Source organism: Zootoca vivipara, chromosome 2 (genome assembly GCF_963506605.1).
Source record: "Zootoca vivipara chromosome 2, rZooViv1.1, whole genome shotgun sequence".
NCBI lineage: Eukaryota > Metazoa > Chordata > Lepidosauria > Squamata > Lacertidae > Zootoca > Zootoca vivipara.
Genome location: NC_083277.1, coordinates 120325969 through 120348092, shown reverse-complemented (window position 1 = coordinate 120348092; position 22124 = coordinate 120325969). Strand labels below are relative to the sequence as shown.

At 45.9% G+C, this 22124-nt stretch overlaps 1 protein-coding gene across 2 annotated transcripts in view; it reads left to right on the top strand.

Moving 5' to 3' along the window:
* The window catches only part of PRKAG1 (protein kinase AMP-activated non-catalytic subunit gamma 1), a 25646-nt gene extending 3522 nt beyond the window's left edge, over positions 1 to 22124 (top strand). For both annotated transcript variants that reach the window (XM_060272149.1, XM_035102846.2), the window contains exons 2-12: positions 4684 to 4732; positions 6766 to 6872; positions 12008 to 12089; positions 12464 to 12522; positions 13006 to 13051; positions 13397 to 13451; positions 13933 to 14059; positions 14216 to 14381; positions 17776 to 17813; positions 18748 to 18894; positions 20462 to 22124. In XM_060272149.1, coding sequence (XP_060128132.1) covers positions 6801 to 6872; positions 12008 to 12089; positions 12464 to 12522; positions 13006 to 13051; positions 13397 to 13451; positions 13933 to 14059; positions 14216 to 14381; positions 17776 to 17813; positions 18748 to 18894; positions 20462 to 20566 — 897 coding nt within the window. In that variant the 5' untranslated portion in view covers positions 4684 to 4732; positions 6766 to 6800 and the 3' untranslated portion in view covers positions 20567 to 22124. The remainder of the gene's footprint in view (positions 1 to 4683; positions 4733 to 6765; positions 6873 to 12007; positions 12090 to 12463; positions 12523 to 13005; positions 13052 to 13396; positions 13452 to 13932; positions 14060 to 14215; positions 14382 to 17775; positions 17814 to 18747; positions 18895 to 20461) is intronic.

The following is a 22124-nucleotide window of genomic DNA, read 5'->3' as shown; positions in this document are numbered from 1 at the left end:
CAGCTATTTCTGTGACTGATTTGAAAAGCTTTAAGATGCAGTTATCTCCTCAAGTACATTTGCTGATCTGGATCACTGCTGCCTATCTTCTCTTTAAGGATACCTTGGACCACAATGAAAAAAAAACCCACTTATTTTAACTGGGTATAGGATTGCAAGTTAACTTAGCCACCTCCTTCCCTCTTTGGGAATGAAAAGGAGGCGGAACCAGTGCTGCTAACCATCCACTGTGACTATCTCAGCAAAGAAGCCATTTGCCTTGGCAGTAACTGCTGTCAGTAAAAGTAACTTCTTTGCAAAGACAGCCTTAACCTCTGAGAACTGTGTGCACTGATGGGATGCACAGCAGCAGTGTCTTCTGATTCCTCCTGGAGGGAACGTGGAGCAGGCAAAGATCACAGTCCTTTGCACAGTTAGATTAACTCCATTAGATTTACTTCTGAGTAACCATGAGTATAGGGTGCGATGTGGCCTAGCATGTTGTGGCGTTGTGAAATATCTGCACTGTCTCTGTGCTTATCCTCCTTTCAAGATACAGTAATGTGTGTTCTATTCATGGCGATGCTTCAATGCAACAAGCATAATGCAATATGCTATTAACATTCTTTTATAAAAATAGTTATGAGGCATTATTATCCCAGAAGCATCTTTTAAATCCACCTCAATTTTTCTTTTTAATATTTCTTTTCATTAAATCAAAAACATGGAATTCTATATCACGTAAGAACTAAGGAAATGGAGAGAGAAAATACAACATACCATAGTTAAAAGAAAAAATTAAACATAAAAAGGAGAGTGGCTCAAGTTTGAGTTGCTGCATTCAGAATCCTGGGAAGAAGAATACTTATTAGTATTGGAGTATAATAACATGCCCCTTTTTGTTTTGTTTTGTAAGTATCGGTCTGTTCTCCTTGGAGGTCTTGTGATATTCTCACTTTGAAGAGTTACTAATAATTCTAAGTCGTGGTGTATTTCACTGGAGGCATTTGATCTAACCTAATAATTTGCCAAAGCTTTGTGCCCCTGGAAGGAATTTGAAATGTTGCCTCTGCCCTGCCAGCTTGCTTATTTTTTTTTTAAAAAAACCCTGGCTGCTGGGTGCCTCTTTCCTGTGTTGTGGAGGCTGTGGGAGAAACAATGGCATGGCAGAATTATTGGTGTGCTCAGGCGTGGTCAGGAATAGGAAGCCATAAAGCCTGCTCAGCTTGTTTTCTGGTGAGTATTAGATACCAACGGGTGAAATCATGGCCAGAAGCCTTACTGTAACAGCAAATCTTCAAGTTCTCTGAAAAAGGAGGAGGGCAATTTCTCCAGCTGCCTTTAAATCCAATTATCTATGCTCATGAGAGCCTGTCTCCTCTCTGTTTCTGTTGCTGTTTGCTACATGTGAGCCGAGGCCTGTTGCCACTGAGCCCGTGACCTTCCCTAGTCTAATCCTAATTCTTATTTATATCCCCCAATGGTGCCTCCTGCATGACGCACAAACTGGTGTGGGACTACAGCAGGAGTGACAGCCCACCAGTCCTGGACACTGGCAAGCAGAGAGAGCTGGCACACATACATGGGTGATGGGGGTTCAATAGGTTTGCAGGCTACATATGTGGGGAAGGGCTGGGCTGCAGTGAAACAGGCTTCTTTTAAATGCAGATATTTATCTGTATTGCTCACACTATGTGAGATTGCCTGCCGGAGTGTGTGTTGAAGCTAAATGTTGGGTTTATGTACAGATGGACTGTAGTTAAAGAATCCCTGCACATATGGAGGCTTCTGTAGTGGGAATTGTCTTTTTAAATGAGATACAAAACAAAAAAAGTAATACCGGTAATTCTTTTTAAAATTATAAAGGTGATTGCAATTCACATTCAAGGATTTATAGTTACAAGGCGCATGAACTTGGTGGTGGTGGTAATAATAATAATAATAATAATAATAATAATAATAATAATAATATTGTGCCCTGCCCATTTGACTGGGTTGCCCCAGCCACTCTTATCAGCTTACAACAAAATATAAAAACACAGTGTGAAACATTCAAATATGAAAAACTTCACTAACAGTAAAGGGCTGCTTTCACATATCTATGAAAAATGATATAGTTGTCCAGCTCTTTGACCTCTGCTGGGAGGGCATTCTTCAGGGTAGCCCCTCTGCCTGGTTCCCTGTGGCTTCAGGTCTCGCAGTGAGGAAACCCCCCCCCCCCGAGGCCCACGGAGCAAGGCCCACCTCAGGGTCTGGGCTGGACAATGGGAGTGAAGAGGCTCCTTCAGGCCTACAGGGCGAAGGCTTTAAAGGTCAGCACCAGCAATTTGAATTCATAGAATCGTGAGAGTTGAAAGAGACCCAAGGGTCATGTCCAACCATGATTACTATATCTCTCATTTTTGAATGTTTGGTAATCTGCTCTAGTAAGGCATTATAAGTATTCAGTCTGGCTTGGTGGTCTATAGCAGACACCCACAGTTATGTAACTGTTGTTTCTTTCTCCTACAATTTTTACTCATATACTCTCAATCTGCTTTTCATGCTCCACATCATGGATTTCTTCACAAGTCTACACAATGTGACGCAATGTGGCGCTTCTGTGCATGCGCGCAGGTCACGGATGCGCTGAACCCAGAAGTAACCCGTTCTAGGACTTCCGGGTTCGGTGCGTCCGTAACCTGAAAAGACACAACATGAAGTGGTCATATCCTGAGGTATGACTGTATATCCCTCAATTCCTACATTTCATTCTCATCCCACCAGGTTTCAGTAATGTCTACCAGGACATATTTGCCATCCTGTATTAAAAGCTCAATTTGTTTCCCATACTGTGTGCATTTGTGTAGAGACAGACAACTGAAACCATAAGCCGTTCCTCCAGCTGCTTCCTTCCTGTAGTATCTTGCCCTTTAGCCGGTTTCTGGAGCAGCTTCAATTATGCAAAATCGAAAGAGAAACTTACCCTGTGGAAACCTTCTCTTTCTTAAAAATATTTTTCCCCACATCCTTACATGAGAGGCTATGCACAGATGATTTATTGAATTTATATTCTGCCCTATACAGTGGTATCTCTACTTACGAATTTAATGCATTCCGAACGCACATTCGTAAGTCAAAAAAAATTGTAAGTCGCATCCCATAGGAATGCATTGGAAGAAAAAAATTCGTAAGTCGAAACAACCTTATCTAAGAATTCGTAAGTAGAAAAAATCCTATCTAAACCGCATCCAAGATGGCAGATGGAGCTCCATTCGTAAGTAGAAACATTTGTAAGTAGAGTTATTCGTAAGTAGAGGTGCCACTGTACCTGGAGGTTTCTTGATTCACGTTTAATCTGGTGCCAGAGGCCATGTAGAATTGTTCTGGAGTGCCCACGTCTGTACTGAAGGCTACAAACTTCCTGCAGAATGTATGTTAAGAAAACTGTCATGACGCTGGAATACTGCCGTGTAAGTTACGCTTCTTGAGAACTTTTGTGTGTGTGTGTGTGTGTGTGTGTGTGTGTGTGTCTCCAACAATCTGGATTTTGTTTGATTTACTTACAGTCCTTGAGACTGAGAACATGGAAAAATTTTGCACACCACATTTCTGAAATAATTTTGTTCAGCACAAATTCATCTCAGAACACCTTCTTGTCACCTGCAGCAAGATGTTTGCTAGTTTTGGTTTCAACCAGTGCAATCTGCTTGGGAAGCCTGCTTTTTGGGTTATCTTTGGCTTACATTTTCTCCTGTAAACACCGTTTTGTGTGTGTGTGTGTGAGGTAGACAAACGTCTTTCTGTAGGCAGACTCCTGGTTAGACTGCAGTAAGAATCTTGGCCCAGAGTTCAGTTTAAATTGTACTGTACAGGTTTTGTTGCTCAGGTGAGGCTTGGCCACACTTCCCTTTGCTGTGGAGGCCTTTCCTATTTTAACATGGCCAGGCTCTCCGGGCAGGTTTTGAATGGTGGCGGCTTCCTTCCCAGCTTGGAAGTGGACAGCTGGGGTTTGTCATGCCCTGGAAACTCTGCTGACCATTGTGGGAGCGCAATGAAGTTTTCGTGGGAGAGGGGACAGGAGTCACCGAGGGCACAGTTTCACCCTCCCAGCTGCCGGGAAGGAGCCTGCAGAAGTGCTATTGTCAGCATTTCCCCGTGCTGTGCTCACATTCCCTGGCTTTAAGGAGGTGGGTCTCCTGAGCTGGAGGTCTTAGTTGCATCCTGGACATGAAAAATGAGTGTGTCCTCCCCCTTCACGCACAGAAGCAATCTCTGAGGCATGTCTTCCTGCTGTGCCACCATGTGCTTTGTGCACCTGTGTTTGTGCATGGGTTGTATCTGTGTGTACATAGGTTTTCTTCCTTGCACCATCCTAACCATCCTGTGAAGGAACTAGGCTGAGTAATAGCGACAAGGTGAGCTTCGATGAACCCGTTCAAATCCTGATAGCCTGGATGTCCAAGACCCTTGTTTCTTTCCTTTCTGAACTGTTCATACGATAGTTGCAGTCAAGCATCTCTCTTGCATATGTCTGTCTTTGTGTGTACGAGTCAGTCAATCTTCCCTTAGCTCAGATTTGGGGAAGCTGTGACTTTCAAGGTGGCATTCAGCTACACCTCCCATAATCCCAGACCATTGTCTGTGCTGGCAGCTGCAGGATGCTGGAGGAGTTGTAGCTAATCACCCCATATCTCCTATTTCTCTGTGTTTTATTCTTTGCAGGCCACTGTTCCTGAGAGTGGACTGGAGAAAAGCCTGCCCTCGTCAGAAGGTGAGTGTCACACCTCGGGAGGATGCTCTGGGTTGCTGAGCAGAGGATGGTCTATGTGTGTGATGACATTATGAAGATATGGCGCTTGTAATGTGCCTTTGGAGAGCACTCTTCACCTTTCAGTCAGCAAGACCCTTCTGGATGACAGGATACTCACAGGCCCTATTGCAGTGCTCCCCAACCTTTTTATCGCCGCGGACCAGTCAACGTTTGATAATTTTACTGCGGCCCGCTGAGGGGGGGCCGTTGATTTTTTCGTTGATTATTTATATTTTATTTAGATTGTTTTGATTTAATAATTTTAATTTAATTGTATTTAATGTTCCTTGGGTGGCCCGGTACCAATTGATCCATGGACCGGTACCGGTCCGTGGCCCGGGGGTTGAGGACCACTGCCCTATTGGATCGCTAAAGTTTTCCTAAGGGATTCTGACTCACTTTGAGCATGGGTTCACCAATATTTGCTTGGCTTACAAACCAGCCTCCATTTTTCCTTGCCATCACCTCCCCATCCACAAGTCTTCTGGCATCCTTAAAAGGTTTTGGGGGGAAAGTTGGGGATTTCCCTCATTCATGTTTAGGTGAGGTGGGGGAAGAAAATAAGAAACAGCGGGAGACTTTACTCCCAAGTCTTAGGTGCTCCTTTGTGCCTTCAGGGATAGCTCAGTTGGTACTAGAGCATGAGACTCTTAATCTCAGGGTTGGGAGTTAGGCAAAAGATTCCTGCATTGCAGGGGGTTCGACTTGATTACCTTGTGTGCCTTCCAACTCTATGATTGCAAGGCCTGGAGATGTGGAGTTGTATCTCACTTGCACAGAGGCTTGACTACGAAAAGGAATGAAGGGAAAGACTCACTGCAAATTTTTCTTTCTCAAACCACCGTGCACATGAGTCCCAGGCCCAGTGAAAGGGTGGATAAGGCTGTTGGGCATTCCTTTGGCTTGGGATCACTTGTCCCTGGTAAGATAGTGATTTGTGGACACTTGGCCATGGCCATAGGCTGACTCAGTCTCATGTGTTTTTGCACTTACTGAAGTTTGACATTTTTAATATATGCCTTCCTACACCCCTCAAGCTTACTCCTCAATCCCCAGAGTGGGTCACTCCAGGCAGGGGGAACCTGTGGCCCTGGGACTCCAGCTCTCATCAGCCTTTGCTAGCATGGCTAATGGTCAGAAATGATGGGAGCTGTGGACCAGCCATTGAGCCTTGCATTGCCACCTCACCAAATGTCGAGGATTTCTTCATCACAGTCTTTCTCTCCAGAACAAGCCAAAATAGCATTTTCCCACCCAAAGTGGCTGTCTGGGCAATTCAGAGCAGAGGTAAATGATGCAATTCCCGTCTTTCCAGGAATGGCCACTACCCCTTCCTGGGCTCATAGCTTCTAGTCTCTTTAATACTCTTTCTTTACCAAGGTAGGCCTTCACTTCAGGTAGTCTCCCAGCCTCTTGCTCGGTGGTATTGTGGCCTCAGCATCCTGAGAATCTCTGCTTCCAGTTTTTGAAAGCAAATGATATTTTATGGCTGTGAAGATAAGCTGGGAAGCTCAGGAGAAAGGCCTGAACCAGGGCAGGGGGGTTGGAAGGAGGCATGGGTGCTCTGACTAATTCCTTGGTGGGTAGAAAAAGCAGAATGGAAGGTGTAAAAGGCTGTACAAAGAAATACAGATTTGCTTGATTTCCACGAGTGTTATAATGCATGGCTGATTTAGTCCTGAGAATAATATAATTGCTATTCTATTGTAAGCTCCTTGAGGCAGGGCTCTCTCCCCCTCCCCACACCCTGTTTATATTATTCTGTAAAGCAATGAAGCTATAAAAAGAATAAATAATAATGAGACATAAAAGAGCTTGAAGTTCCCCATTCTAACCATTGGATGAATGGGAACTCCTGCTCTGCAGACTTCCACTCTGCACCATAGAAAACTCCAAATCTCATGCTCCTCCTTTGCCTTCTGTTCACTTTTGAGAGGGGAGGAGTGTTTTGGCAGTCTGCACTCATAGGCCCCTTGTGCTTCTTTCCACAACAGATGAGGATTCTGGCAGTGGCATCTACACTTGCTTCATGAAATCGCATCGCTGCTACGACCTCATTCCAACAAGCTCCAAGCTTGTGGTCTTTGACACTTCTCTGCAGGTGGGTAGCAGCATGTTCTTCCAGAGGGCAGAGGAGGAGGAGGAGCCTCTGGCAGGCTTCCAAGATTCCTTCTTAACATTCGGCTGGAAAGTGGGGACACCCAGGGGTGCAGAGAGAGATCAGTTTGGAAGACTGAGCAGGTGTCTGTGTGTGCGCGCATGCATGTATGTGCATATAAGTACGGCATTTATGTGCCGTAGAACCCCGGCAGCATGAGGGCAGTCATAGGCATAAACCATCCGTGTGTTACAAAAGCAGGTGGCCTGCTGCTTACTTATCTAATTTATGGGGCCTGATGGACACTAGAGAGCATATTTTTAGGGATCACTCTATTCTGCTATTGTAATTTGTTTTTTTAATGTTTTAATGTTGTATTTTGAATTGTTATGAACTTCCCTGGGGCCTTGGAGTGAAGGGTAGGTAATAAATCAAATTCTACTACTACTATTGATATTCTAGGCTGTATCCACAGAAGCTACCTAGGCTGCATCTACAGAAGTATAGTGTCCAGATCAAGGGAAGTAATAGTACCACCACTCTATTCTGCCTTGGCCAGACCACACCTGGAGTACTGTGTCCAGTTCTGGGTGCCACAATTTAAAAAGGATGTTGACAAGCTGGAAGGTATGCAGAGGAGGGCAACCAGGTGATCAAGGGTCTGGAAACCAGGCCTTACAAGGAGCACTTGAGGGAGCTGGGATGTTTAGGCTGGAAAATGATGAGCCTGAGAAATATGACAGCCATCTTCAAGTATCTCAAGTGGTGTCACATGGAAGAAGGAGCAAGCTTGCTTTCTTCTGCTCTGGAGGGTAGGACTCGAACCAAAGGCTTCAAGATACAAAAAGGAGATACTGACTAAACATCAGGAAAAACTTTCTGACAGTGAGAGCTGTTTGACAGTGGAATGATCTCCCTCGGGAGGTTGTGGACTCTCCTTCCTCGGAGGCTTTTAAGCAGAAGTTGGATGACCATCTGTCATGGATGCTTTAGTTGAGATTCCTGCATTGCAGGGGGTTGGACTAGATGACCCTTGGGGTCACTTTCAACTCTACAATTCTATTATTCTAACGGGGAGAACTGGAATTGGATGTGTGCCACTGGCAGGCTTCTGCTACAATAAATGTGTTAGCCTTGAAGTTGCCACAGGACGCCAGGCATCATTTGCTGATCAGCCGCTCCTCTGGGAATCTCCATGGACAGATTGATACTCCTGCTTCTTCACACTCCTTTCTCAGTAGCACACTGAGTTGAAAGTGCATGAAGGGGCACATTAAGCTGAAGGAGCTGCCTTTGGGTGAAGTTGAGCGGGACACAGTGGAGGTGGAAACAAAATTTTAAAAAATTCCTTCCAGTAGCACCTTAGAGACCAACTAAGTTTGTCATTGGTATGAGCTTTCGTGTGCATGCACACTTTTTCACATACACTGAAACAGAAGTCACCAGAATGGCTGGGGCAGGTTCCACAGAGGGGGGGGGGTGTACTGGGACACCCGATCTCAGGAGGAGGAGTTACGCTAAGACCAGACCATGTCATTACCGAGGAGGCAGGCTTAGTCGTCTGAGGACTATACCTGCCTCCAGGTCCTGGCCGGAAAGATACTGGAATCAGCAAGGGATACCCACATGACCTGAAAGTGTTGCTGTGTAATGCCAGGTCAATGATGAACAAAACCACTGTCATCCATGATCTGATTGTGGATGGAGGATTTTGACCTGGTGTTTACCTCTATGGATGTTGGTGATCTGACATTAAGTAAAAGTGAAACAAAAGAAGTGTCATGGTCAGATCACTTCCTGGTGCAACTGGACTTCTCCGCAACCCTTCCCCTCTGCAGAGAGGTGGGACCGATTCAAATGGTCGGCCCCCGCCACTTAATGGATCCAATTGGCTTCCAGAGAGTAGTAGGGGATGTTTTATCCCATGTTGATGGCCTTTCAGCTGATTCCCTGGTGGCCCACTGGAATGTGGAGTTAACCAGGGCTATTAACTGTCTGGCTCTGAAGCGCCCTCTCCGATTGCATGGAGCCCGGACAGCCCCGTGGTTTCCCCCGGAGCTGAGGGTGATGAAACAATCGCTGAGACGGCTAGAGCGCCAGTGGCGGAAAACTCATTCTGAATCAGACCGGACACTGGTTAGAGCTCAACATCGAGCCTACCAAGTGGCAATGGTGACGGCGAAGAGGACCTTCTATTGCATCTGCAGAAAACAGCGGCAGGAGACTTTTTCAGGTGGTTCGCAGTCTTTCGGAACCACCTTCATCATCGGGGTCTGGTAGGGACCCCAAGATCTCCTGCAATGCTTTTGCAAAGTTTTTTGCAGATAAAGTTGCTCAGATTCAGAAGGAGGTAGACTCCACCATGGGAGCAGGGCCAGGGCGGGAGAGTGCTAGAGCCCTGTCTAGTCATGTTATATGGGATCAATTCCAATCTGTTACCTCCGAGGATGTGGACAGGCTGCTTGGACGAGTGAAACCAACCACCTGTCTCCTTGATCCTTGCCCTGCCCATCCTGGCTAATAAAAGCTAGCCGGGAAGGGCTGGGTGATGGGCTTCACGGGTTGGTGAATGCTTCCCTCTATGAGGGAGTATTCCCAGCCCCGCTGAAAGAGGCGGTCATTAAACAGCTTCTTAAAAAACCATCTTTAGATGCGGCTAATATGGCCAACTATTGCCCAGTCTCAAATCTACTATTCTTGGGCAAGGTGATTGAGTGGGTGGTTGCTGAACAACTCTAAGCACGCCTGGAAGAAGCGGACCATTTGGATCCCATTTGGATCCCTCATCATGGGACTGAAACTGCCTTGGTCGCACTGGTTGATGATCTCCGGCAGGCTAGGGACAAAAGTGAGAGCTGTTTCCTAGTTCTGCTGGATCTCTCAGCGGCTTTTGACACCATCGACCATAACATCCTTCTGGACCGTCAAGAGGGGCTGGGAGCTGGGGGCACTGTCCTACAGTGGTTCCGCTCCTTCCTCCTGGGCCGTGTTCAGAAAGTGGGGGGGGGATGAGTGTTCAGGCCCCTGGGCACTCACTTGTGGGGTGCCTCAGGGTTCCGTTCTCTCCCCCAATCAGAACCAGTGAAGGCGGTGAAGGTCCTGTGTGAGTGCCTGGAGGTGGTTGGAGGATGGATGGCAGCTAACGGATTGAGGTTGAATCCTGACAAGACAGAAGTACTGTTTTGGGGGGACAGGAGGCGGGCAGGTGGTCCTGAATGGGGTAACTGTGCCCCTGAAGGACCAGGTGCACAGCCTGGGAGTCATTCTGGACTCACAGCTGTCCATGGAGGCGCAGGTTAATTCTGTGTCCAGGGCGGCTGTCTACCAGCTCCATCTGGTACGCAGGCTGAGACCCTACCTGCCCGCAGACTGTCTCGCCAGAGTGGTGCATGCTCTGGTTATCTCCCGCTTGGACTACTGCAATGTGCTCTATGTGGGGCTACCTTTGAAGGTGACCCGGAAACTGCAATTAATCCAGAATGCGGCAGCTAGACTAGTGACTGGGAGCAGCCGCCGAGACCACATAACACTGGTCCTGAGAGATCAACAGTACGTTTCCGAGCACAAGTCAAAGTGTTGGTACTGACCTTTAAAGCCCTAAACGGCCTCAGTCCTGTATACCTGAAGGAGCGTCTCCACCCGCACCAGGAGATGTCAAGGCAATAAGTAACTATTTTACCTTTAGAAGACAACTGAAGGCGGAACTGTTTAGGGAAGTTTTTAATGTTTGGTGCTGTACTGTTTTTAATATTCAGTTGGAAGCCGCCCAGAGTGGCTGGGGAAACCCAGCCAGATGGGCGGGGTATAAATAATAAATTATTATTATTATTATTATTACCAGACCCTTGGGTGGCTGTCTGTAGGCAATGAATGTTTGGGGTGGTAGCTATAAGCATGTAGATATGTTTGTCAGTCAGTTGGTTTATGGTATAAGGTGGTGTCTCTACGCCCATCCTGTATTTTTATCGTAGTGTCCAAAAAATGTATTTCTTGCATAGATTGGTTCGTTGTTAGGCTGATGGTGGGGTGAAAGTCACTGAATGTCTGGTGGAAGGTGTCCAGGGTCTGTTGTCCATGTGTCCAGATAATAAAAATATCAATGTATCACAGGTGCAAGAGAGGTTTGGGTGGGTAGGAGTTTAGGAAACAATGTTCTAAATCTGACATGAAGATGTTGGCATACTGTGGGGCCATGCGGGTGCCCATTTTTGTGCCGCTGATCTGGAGGAACAGGTCATCACCAAATTTGAAGTGGTTGTTGGTAAGGACAAAATGGCAGAGTTTGGTAGCAAAGTCCGCTGTGATTTTATCTGAAATGGTGTTCCTTATGGCTTGTAAACCATCGTTGTGTGGGATGTTGGTATACAGAGATTCCACATCTGCTCTGAGATGAAGACCTTTCATTGCCTACAGACAGCCACCCAATCTGAAACAACTCCTCACCCCCAATAATACAACACTGGTACCAGAGCCTGCAGTAAACCCAGATGCCAACTTTGCTGCCACATACACCCGGATAACACCATTACTGGCCCCAACAACATCAAACATACCATCTCAGGACTATTTAATTGTTCATCTTATACATGGTAAAACTATTTTTAGCCATCTCACCCCTTGCTTTTTCCTGTAAGACAATTGCAGCCGTTAACAGTTGTCAACAGGTTTACCACAGCCATCAGCCAATCACCCATTCCCACCACCCTTCTGAGTAATACCCCTCCCCACCCTCTCACTATATATGAGGGTCTGGTGACTTCTGTTTCAGTGTATCTGAAGAAGTGTGCATGCACACGAAAGCTCATACCCGTGACAAACTTAGTTGGTCTCTAAGGTGCTACTGGAAGAATTTTTTTAATTTTGTTTCGACTATGGCAGACCAACATGGTTACCTACCTGTAACTAGAGCTCTGGAGGTTGTTCCCTCAGGGCAAGCCTTTCTGCTTGCCCAACTAAGCCAGCTTCTCTTTCCTCCTGTCGCATGCTGTTCTGGGGGTTCTCCCACCCCGCAAGAGCAGATTTGGGAAAGGAGGGGAGGAAGCCCTGTTGTGCTAGCAGGAGTCCTTGAGCTTCCAGTAACAGAATCGAGTAGCTGAATCGGCCCTACTGTGTGACTGTACTTTTCGTTTGACTTTCAGGTCAAGAAAGCCTTCTTTGCGCTGGTGACTAATGGTGTGAGAGCCGCCCCACTCTGGGACAGCAAAACACAAAGCTTTGTAGGTAAGTGTTTCTCCTCTGAAGCACACAAGGCTTCAATCTTGCAAGAAGCCAAGTTGCAGGGAACCAGGCAGAGGGCCTTCTCGGTAGTGGCGCCTGCCCTGTGGAATGCCCTCCCATCAGATGTCAAAGAGAAAAACAGCTACCAGATTTTTAGAAGACATCTGAAGGCAGCCCTGTTTAGGGAGGCTTTTAATGTTTAATCGATTATTTTATTTTTCTGTTGGAAGCCGCCCAGAGTGGCTGGGGAAACCCAGCCAGATGGGCGGGGTATAAATTATTCTTATTCTTATTCTTATTCTTATCTTTTGTCTTCCTGCCCACCCCCAGTTGTCTGCTAAAGCTGAACTCTTTCCTCCCTTTTCTTTGCCATATAGGAATGCTCACAATCACAGATTTCATCAACATCCTGCATCGCTATTACAAATCAGCCATGGTAAGTACATTTGGGGCAATAAAAAGCCCCAATAAAAAGCCAATATATTGTGATGATTTTGTATGGAAAGTGGTCTTTAATACAGAATTGTCAGCTGCCATTGAATCTTGACTATTTTGAGTTTCCCAAGAGCAAGTTTCTAGCCCCCTAGGACTTCTGAAATTTTCCTTTGCAATGAGTGAGTGGAAACATACAGATTAGAGAGGGTGAGTCTTGGGCTCGACTTCAGGTTTGGTCTCAGGAGTGTTTTTCTATTCCGTTCAATCATTGTGGACACTGGTGTCACTCTCTGGAGTCCAGAGCTGTAGCCAACTGGGTCCTGCCTCTGATATTGGTGGGGGAACGACTTCTTCCATAGCTGGGATATTAAATTCCACCCTGAGTTCCCAAAGCAAGCTGGAGCTCCCAACATTTGCAGAGGTGGGCACAAAGGCCTGTGGCTTCTGTTCCGCTGATGATCTGCTCTGTTTCTGGTGTATGCAGGTGCAGATCTATGAGCTGGAGGAGCACAAGATCGAAACATGGCGAGGTGAGGAGGAGGAGGGTGATGATGTGTGGCAAATACAATATGGAGCACTTCTGGAGGGGAAGAAATAGATCCAGAAGAAAGTGTGTTGAGTGTTTCCAGCCATGGTGGAGAAGGGGTTGCTATGCATTTGGCAAAGCGCTTTTCTTTCTCCATGGTTTCCAATTCATGCCCTCCTTCCCCTGGCCAGCAGGAGGAGCTGCAGGTTTCTCTTGCTCCCCATGCATAGAATCATAGAATTGTAGAGTTGGAAGGGACCCTGAGGATAACACAGGACCTGTGTTTCCTCTGCTACCTCCCAACACTTTGGTTCCATTGCATAACTGAGACTTTCTCTCCCACATGCAGAAGTCTACCTGCAGGACTCCTTCAAGCCCCTGGTCTGCATTTCACCTAGTGCCAGGTAAGAAGCTCTGCCAATATGTGATTATTCCGTTCAATAATTTCTATGCTCCAGTCAGTTCCAGGATGGTTAGCAGTAGAAAACAGAGCATAACAAATCTAAAAATAATACATTCAGTAAAAAGAAAAGAAAAAAACACAGCAGCAATAAGCTCTTCAATCATGTCTGTTAGTCACTCATAAACAAACTTAGCAAGACTTAGCAAGATAAATAGTAGCTGCACCTCCCACTTGTGGCAGCCTTCCTTTCCAACTCTCACCTGTGCCTTCATTCTCCCTCTGTCCTCTCCTTGGGATAGGTTGAACCATCCATTATAAATAGAGCAAAACCCAGAAGTCATTCCCTCTCCTCCAAGAATCCCAGCTGCACCTCCTCTTTCTCTCTCCCTGAGCTTTTGACACGTCCCTTGTGGAGTCAGGCCCCTGAGTGTCCTTGGTGCTTCTCATCTGTGATATGCTTCCCCCAAACTTGTGACTTCCAGCCTGTATGATGCAGTCACCTCCTTGATCCGGAACAAGATCCATCGCCTGCCTGTCATCGACCCTGACTCTGGGAACACGCTGTACATCCTGACCCACAAGCGCATCCTCAAGTTCCTCAAGCTGTTTGTGAGTGACCCCTGGTGCAGGCCACTTCAAACTGGCGTTGCTGCATTCCTCCCCCCACCTCTCTGCTGTTTGGCATAGCTGTGAGGTGCCATCTTGTTCCTTTTTGTCCACAGAGTTCCAGGTTGCTATAAAAAACTGTATCTTCTTATCCTGCAGATTGCAGAGTTTCCCAAGCCAGAATTCATGTCCAAAAGCATCGAGGAGCTGAAGATTGGCACCTATGAAAATATTGCCATGGTCCATACCAACACCCCTGTTTATGTGGCGCTGGGCATCTTTGTACAACAGCGGGTTTCTGCGTTGCCTGTGGTGGATGAGTCAGGTGAGGTAGATCTCTGCAGAGAGTGGAGCTCAGCCAATGTAGACAGTTAGGGTTCAAGCACTTCTTGTCTATCAGTGGCTTATACTTTAAATCAGTCTCTTGGAAACAGCAGTATGAGCGAGAAGCTGCACTGTGTTAAAAAGAACTGGATAAGTTCAAACCTTTAACTTGAACAACTTTTCCAACGATAGAATTACAAAGTGATCTAAAATACCTTGGAAAGATTCCCCAGTCAAATGTCTGGGTAGATAGATATCTCAAGATCTAAATAACCCATCCAAATCCATTAAAAGTTGGTACCTGAAGTTAAAAGTGAATTAAACTGCTGGTCACAGTGGAATACACCTTGGCTAAAGAAAACCATGGTTCTAAATATGATAATCCTAACAAAAGTTATATTCATACTATTGAATTTACCAATAAGAGTTCTTCCTGAAATTCTTGATAACTAGCAAAAGAACTTTAAGGATTTTATTTGGCAAATGAAAAGAGTAGCCATAAAAACAGAGGAATAAAAATAGAGAGATAGCCGTTCCACCTATTACAATATATTATGAAGAGGCTATATTTGCTCACCCAAGAATGTGGTTCTATTCTGACAAGTTATTGGTCTTAGAACAGATTAATATTTTAGCAAGTTTAAAGAATAACATGGTATGGTACACAATTTAATAAAGAAAGGATTAGCTTAAACCCATGTATATCAGTGATGCAGAATAACTGGTGTAATTATAAGCAGAGTGAAGATACATTTTATAATTATTAAATAAATATCTTTTTATAACATAATTATAATTATTGTAAAGTTATAGTAAAAAGGTAAAGGTACCCCTGACCGTTAGGTCCAGTTGCGGACGACTCTGGGGTTGCGCGCTCATCTCGTTCTATAGGTCAAGGGAGCTGGCAGACAGCTTTGTCCACAGACAGCTTCTGGGTCATGTGGCCAGCATGACTAAGCCACTTCTGGCGAACCAGAGCAGTGCACGGAAATGCCATTTACCTTCCTGCTGTAGCGGTACCTATTTATCTACTTGCACTTTAACGTGCTTTCGAACTGCTAGGTGGGCAGGAGCTGGGACCGAGCAACGGGAGCTCACCCTGTCGTGGGGATTCGAACCGCTGACCTTCCGATTGGCAAGCCCTAGGCTCTGTGGTTTAGACCACAGCACTACCCACATCCCTTTTAATATCATATAGTATATTTATTATTATAATTAAATACCTTTTATAATAAATAAAGGAAGAAAAATTGCTTGGAAACCTGTATTTTTGGAAATTATGGATTTATGGAGCTTAGGAAATTATTTAAGGAAGATGATGTACTGGTGTTTTATAAAACTACTAGCTGACCTGGCCACGCGTTGCTGTGGGTTTTTTTTGTGGGTTTTTTAAGATGTGGGTGTGGTGTGTTTGTGTGTTGTGGTGTATTTGTAGTGTGGGTAGTTGGTGTGGTGTGTGGTTTTAGAGATTTTGGTATGTGTTGTTGAGTATTTTGTATGTTTTTGTTTGTGGATTGTTTTTTTTATTGTTTTGTCCCTCTCCCCACACAACCACCTTCTCCCCCCCCCCCGGGCCTAGTGGTGGCCTGGCAGCCTAGGGGCCTACATAAAACAAAGGCCGTGCTGCGACCTGCGATCCGAGCGCTCCCCCCTCCCCCCTGGACCTAGTGGGGGCCTAGCAGCCTGGCAGGGGCCTAGGGGTCTGGTAATGGCCGCCTTGGTGGTTTCAGTTGATGATGTCATTATTTGCCTGTGGCAGAATAGTGCCTGATGATGATTCTGGTTCATCATGGGTTAGCCTATCACTCCCATAATAGGCAGGTGTTCCCTGGGAGGCAGAGCTAGACGGCGTTCTAAATGGAGGGGGAACAACCCTTGAAAGGCCGTTGGGGGTTGGCAGTTGGGGAGTGGAGGGTTAGAGAGGGAACAGGAGGTTAGGTTTGGGTGGATGGGAAGAAAGGTTATACAGTGGTACCTCTACTTACGAATTTAATGCGTTCCAAACACACATTTGTAAGTCGAAAAAAATTGTAAGTTGAATCCCATAGGAATGCATTGGGAGGAAAAATTCGTAAGTAGAAGCAACCCTATCTAAAAATTCGTAAGTAGAAAAAATCCTATCTAAACCACATCCAAGATGGCGGACGGAGCTCCATTCGTAAGTAGAAACATTTGTAAGTAGAGTTATTCGTAAGTAGAGGTACCACTGTAACTGTTATTATCAAGATGCAGGAGATGTATTAACAAGTCTGTGTTATATGAAAAGAAGATATGCACTTTTAAGAACCAGAGAAATCCACGTTTTCAAGTTAAATAATAAAAGTTAAATGTGCTTAAACGTTCACTGACTCGGCAGTGTCTCAGTACCTTCAGAGGTGTGACTAAGAGGCGAGAACAAAGCTTTCCTGTGGAAGAGGAAACTGTTTGCTTTTTCTCCTGTCATACAAAGGGCTGGTTAGTGAAGCCAAGGGAGCCACATAGTTGCAAATTGTAGCAGTAGGGGTCCATGGGAGGGAGACCCCACTGGTGGCAATAGGTTTCGAACGCAGAGCCCTGAGGTACCCTGGGGACAGGTCCAATTTGGACACTGGAGGTTCACCCCCGTTTGTATAGAAGCACAGTACAGAAGCACTCTGTTGTTAAAGCAGTGAGGGAAACTGGGAATCCCTCTCACGGCCCTTCAGAGCTTTTGCTGTTAACAGCGTGCAATCTGCCTTCCTATTGGATGCTGCTGGAGTCTTCAGAGCTTTTGGTGGTGATGTCTAATTTGGGCACCACTTTTTTGCGTTTATTCACTATTTTAGGTGTGAAAGCTGTGCTTTTTTGGAAAAAAAATTATGCCAGATCCCTCACTGATGGGCATGGAACGTTGTGGCCAAATTTGTTACATTAGAGTTCAGCGGTTACAGAGAAAGGCTGTGACCTCTGCGCACACAAAGCCTACATTTTTATATATATAGATATGTGTGGTTTCTCTTGGCTGTTTATTTTATTTTATTTTTTAAAAAATGTAGAATGCTTTACGTGCTCATTTTTGTTGTTGTTGTTGTTTTGCTGTTGAAAAGTAAGGGTTTGTACCCATGAAATAATAACTGTTCATGTTCAGGATCTGGCTACTATGTGTGGGGTCAGAAAAGAATTTCTTCCTCTGCCCAGTTCTAATTGGCTAGTGACCTAAGAGTGTTTTTCCCCTGTGTGGGTTGCTATTCTTCTCAGAACCACCTCCAGCCGTTGATCCTATAAGCAGCATTTCCTAACCCACCTGCTTTTTGCTTATAATGCACTGCAGCCAATACAGTCATTGCAGCAGAGATATGAACAACGTATGCTATCAGGGGAGGGAACTGAGTAAAATATTGAGATCACCTCACAAAACTCCTATCTCTGTCTTTCAGGCCGGGTTGTAGACATTTACTCCAAGTTTGATGTCATTGTAAGTATCTCCCCTGTCTTTGATTAATGCAGCTACGATAGCTCAATTGGTAGAGCATGAGACTCTTGATCTCAGGGTCGTGGGTTTGAGCCCCACGGTGGGCAAAAAGATTTCTGCATTGTAGGGGGTTGGACTAGATGACCATTGGGTCCCTTTCAACTGCAGTTCTATGTTTCTTTGTATGGGAGTGCATTTTGCTTTGTTTGTAGGCCCTTTGGCTCAGTCCCAGCTCCTGCTAACCTAGCAGTTTAAAAGCACGTCAGAGTGCAAGTAGATAAACAGGTACCACTCCGGCTGGAAGGTAAATGGCGTTTCCGTGCACTGCTCTGGTTCACCAGAAGCGGCTTAGTCATGCTGGCCACATGACCCGGAAGCTGTACGCCGGCTCCCTCGGCCAATAGAGTGAGATGAGCGCCACAACCCCAGAGTCGTCCGCGACTGGACCTAATGGTCAGTGGTCCCTTTACCTTTCATGACCAGTTAAAGTGGCACTGCAGTGCTTTAAATGTAGGTTGTGAATGTGGCCTTTGTGACCTAGGACTCCTATCTCTTTCCGCCATGGAACATGACTCGGCTCACTCCCTTAAATCGCCTGTGGGAATTTACTTTTGTTGACATTCTGCAATGCAGCTGTTGACTGCAGATATAACTGGGTCTAACTTGTGTTGGCATAATAGAGCACTGATGAAAGGATGATCCTGTATTGTTGCAAGGAATGTGTCTCTGGTCTTTCTGTCTTGTCTTCTGTAAATGTGCTGCAAGCAGCCTTAGCATGGAAACACATCATGCAGATTCAAATTTCACAGAGTGGGGAAAAACATTCTCCCACATTCTTGCAGTTCACACAGATGTGGGGAGAACAGACTTTGGGAGTCACCTGAAGGTCAAGTCTGCCGCCAGATCTCCTCACCTTTTCTGTCTTCTCTGTGACTAGAACCTGGCAGCAGAGAAAACGTACAACAACCTGGATGTGACGGTGACCAAGGCATTGCAGCATCGCTCACAGTACTTTGAGGGTGTGCTAAAGTGTTACAAGCATGAGACTCTGGAGACAATAATCAACCGGTTGGTGGAGGCCGAGGTAATCCCTGTTGGTAACTCCCTATCTGGAGTTAAAATGCTCAGCAAAGTTGAACTTAATACAGTAGAGGCAACTCCCCATTTTATACTGGGATTAGGTTCTGAGGCACCATGTGTTTATGTGAAATCACATATATTGAGAACACAGTTTAAAAAACCTGCAAACACTACTTGAGCCTCCTTGCTCAGACTCCAACTCTCCACAGGCCTCCTGGGATTGCACTTGCAAACGCTCACGGGCACTGTTTTCTGCCATTTTCACACGCTTTTGCCCCTTTTCATGTAACTTCCGAGTTTGCAGTGATACGTGTTTGCATGTGTATTGAATGTGCATAAATGGGGAGTTGCCTGTATTGAATCCCGATTGGAGGAGCACACTTTACCTTGGGTATGATCACACCAAGGCAATCTTGAGTTCAGGAAAATAAGAACGCGACATTACAGGGAATATATGTTTGATAGGAAAGATCCTAGTTCTTTCTAGCTGTGGTGGAGATTCCTTGAGCCATGCTTGCTCTTACATCTTCACAGCAGAGATACAAACAGTGTCTCCTCTCCCAAGTTGAGGACAAAGGAGGAGGGGGAGGAATGGAGTATCAAGCCTAGCACCTGATGGAAGGTCAGCACAGGTTAGGTCAGCAAGGACAACAGTCTAGGAAACTTGGAGGTTCCTCTCTCTGCTGCCTCCTTCCCATGCAAGCTGAGTTGTAGCACAATCCCTTCCTCTCCAACTGCTCCTTGGCAACTCTGTTTCAATAAGGCAGCTGTGGGGAACTTCTGGCCCTCCATATGTTGCTAAAGATTCCCCACTCCTGCAGTCGGGGAGCTTCAACTCCGGGTACCCATAAGTGCCAGATTTTGTATGGGTTGATTTCCCCACCTCCTGGAAAAGGTAATGATGAAATTGAAATAGTTATTTTGGTTTCTTTGTGGAAGTAGTTAAATGAAGGTGCTTCTACAACAGCTGAAATTTGGTGCACACATAATCTGACAACTGAATACGAGGGAAAGTTGGTGAGTGGGGCTCTTTTGGGGGAGAGTCTTGCCTGAAACCTGAGATGTGAGGACGACTTCAGAACAGCATTTGTCAGTTAGTGAAGTCCACACGTTATACAACCTTATGCAGATTGACAAGGAACCCAAGGTGCCCCTGACTTGCTGCTTAACCACGAAGCTGTTATGTAAAAGGTTGCTTATCACTGAAGGATGGGATTCTCATTTCCATGGAGAAACTTGGAAGGCTTTGAATAGCATGAGAGAGTATTTGCAAGTACCAAAACACCAAATTTCTTTTTCATATAGACTTGGGGACAAATAGATACAAATTTTGTACTTATGTCTTAATTTACCACATTTTCACCTCACTTTTTCCTACAAGGAGCTCAGGTCAGTATACAGTTTCTCCCCTCTGCATTTTGCCCCCACAACAGCCTGTGAGGTAGGTTAGATGACTGGCCCAGTCCAACGCTCTCTGGTCACTAAACTAGTCTGGCTCTCTAAATCACTACCACCCCATAATCTTGGCTGTGTCAAGCAAGTCCTCACAGGCCTTTTCTGCTAACCCACAGGTTCATCGGCTGGTTGTGGTGGATGAAAGCAATGTGGTGAAAGGCATCGTGTCCCTCTCGGATATCTTGCAGGCCCTGGTCCTGCCTGGCGGTCAGAAGCCCTGACTTGCAGGAGGGCTGAGCCCCCCACTGTGAACCTGAAGCGTGGAGCAGCTATCCCTTCTGCATCGCCCTTTTGGCCAACCAGCTGAAGCCCAGAGCAGGCTGTGCAGCCAGCCCAGTCATCAACCAACCCTTTGTGGGGCTACTTCCCTTGGTATTTCCCACCTCACCAGGTTGTGTGTCTCCTCCTTCTCTGTTTTGGTTGCAAAGGAGCCTTGAGGCTTGCTTGTTCCCTTGAGCTAGGTGTATTGAGGGGGCCCCTCCGGCTGCAGGCTCAGGGGAGCTATACTTGCCACACTTGGAGGGGAAGAAAAGGGAAACATGCTTCCTAGGACGAGTGCAAAGGAGATACAGTGGTACCTCTACTTACGAATTTAATGCGTTCTGCGCGCACATTTGTAAGTCGGAAAAATTTGTAAGTCGAATCCCATAGGAATGCATTGGGAGAAAAAATCCGTAAGTAGAGGCAATCCTATCAAAAAATTCGTAAGTAGAAAAAATCCTATCTAAACCGCATCCAAGATGGTGGACGGAGCTCCATTTGTAAGTAGAAACATTCGTAAGTAGAGGTACCACTGTACATGGGGAAGGGGCCACCTCAAAAGCCCAAACACACACAGACACTCAGGAGGTGAACCTCTGCAGGTGCCTTGTGGGCAGCATCAGTCATGGCAACTCTTGAGTGGGCAAACTGTGTGTTTGCATAACCCCTGTATCTCTGCTTGCCATATGTGCACAGACAGGAATTGTAGGTGAGAAGTTTCCATCCTAGTGCCACTTTGTCACTTCCACCAAGCAATACTCTTTCCCTCTTAGTCTCTGCACAGGTTGGGGGAGGGTTCTGTTTCAGAGTTGCCACCCCCTGCGCTGTCCTCCCAGCAGCAGAACCAAGCCCCATTCCATAAGCTCCTGAATGGCGCAAACGAGACCTTCGCAGGAGCTGAAAACCACTTTCCAGATCCTTGTGATGAGCCTGCGGTGGTCATTGGCTGTCCAGAGTCCCTGAATTCCTGCTGATCTGTTTGGGGACAGCCTCAGTAGCTCCTGCTCACCTTGGTCTTGAATATATTGCCTATCAGTCCTGCCTATCAACTTAGCAATGATAGGACTCTGTATCCGTGCTCAGGCAGAGAGAAATGTGGTTGTCCATAGGCATATTCAAGTTCTCCTTTTGAGGCAGAAACATGAGTGCTTTTGAGAATCAGCACCTAATTCTTCCTTACCAAATCAGAGGCAGTTGCGTAGTCTCTCCACTGCACAAGAGTATTTTTCTTGCCATAAAACTCACCTCTTTGCACATTCCTACAACTGCTCCCCTTGTAAATTGTACAACATGTATTTTTGTAAAGCCACGTTTCTGACGCTCTGTCCACACTCTTCCTGTTTTCTTTTGCTGGGAGGGTGGCAGCACTCGTTCTCCATGCTCTGCCTCAACTTGGAACTTTTAAAAATGATTTCAGGTCCATGCAGGGGATCCTTCTGGGGCCCTTCCCTTTGTGCGATGTCAATTACTATTTGTTTTATTGAGATTCTGTACTTAATAAAAAATTGAGGTATCCTA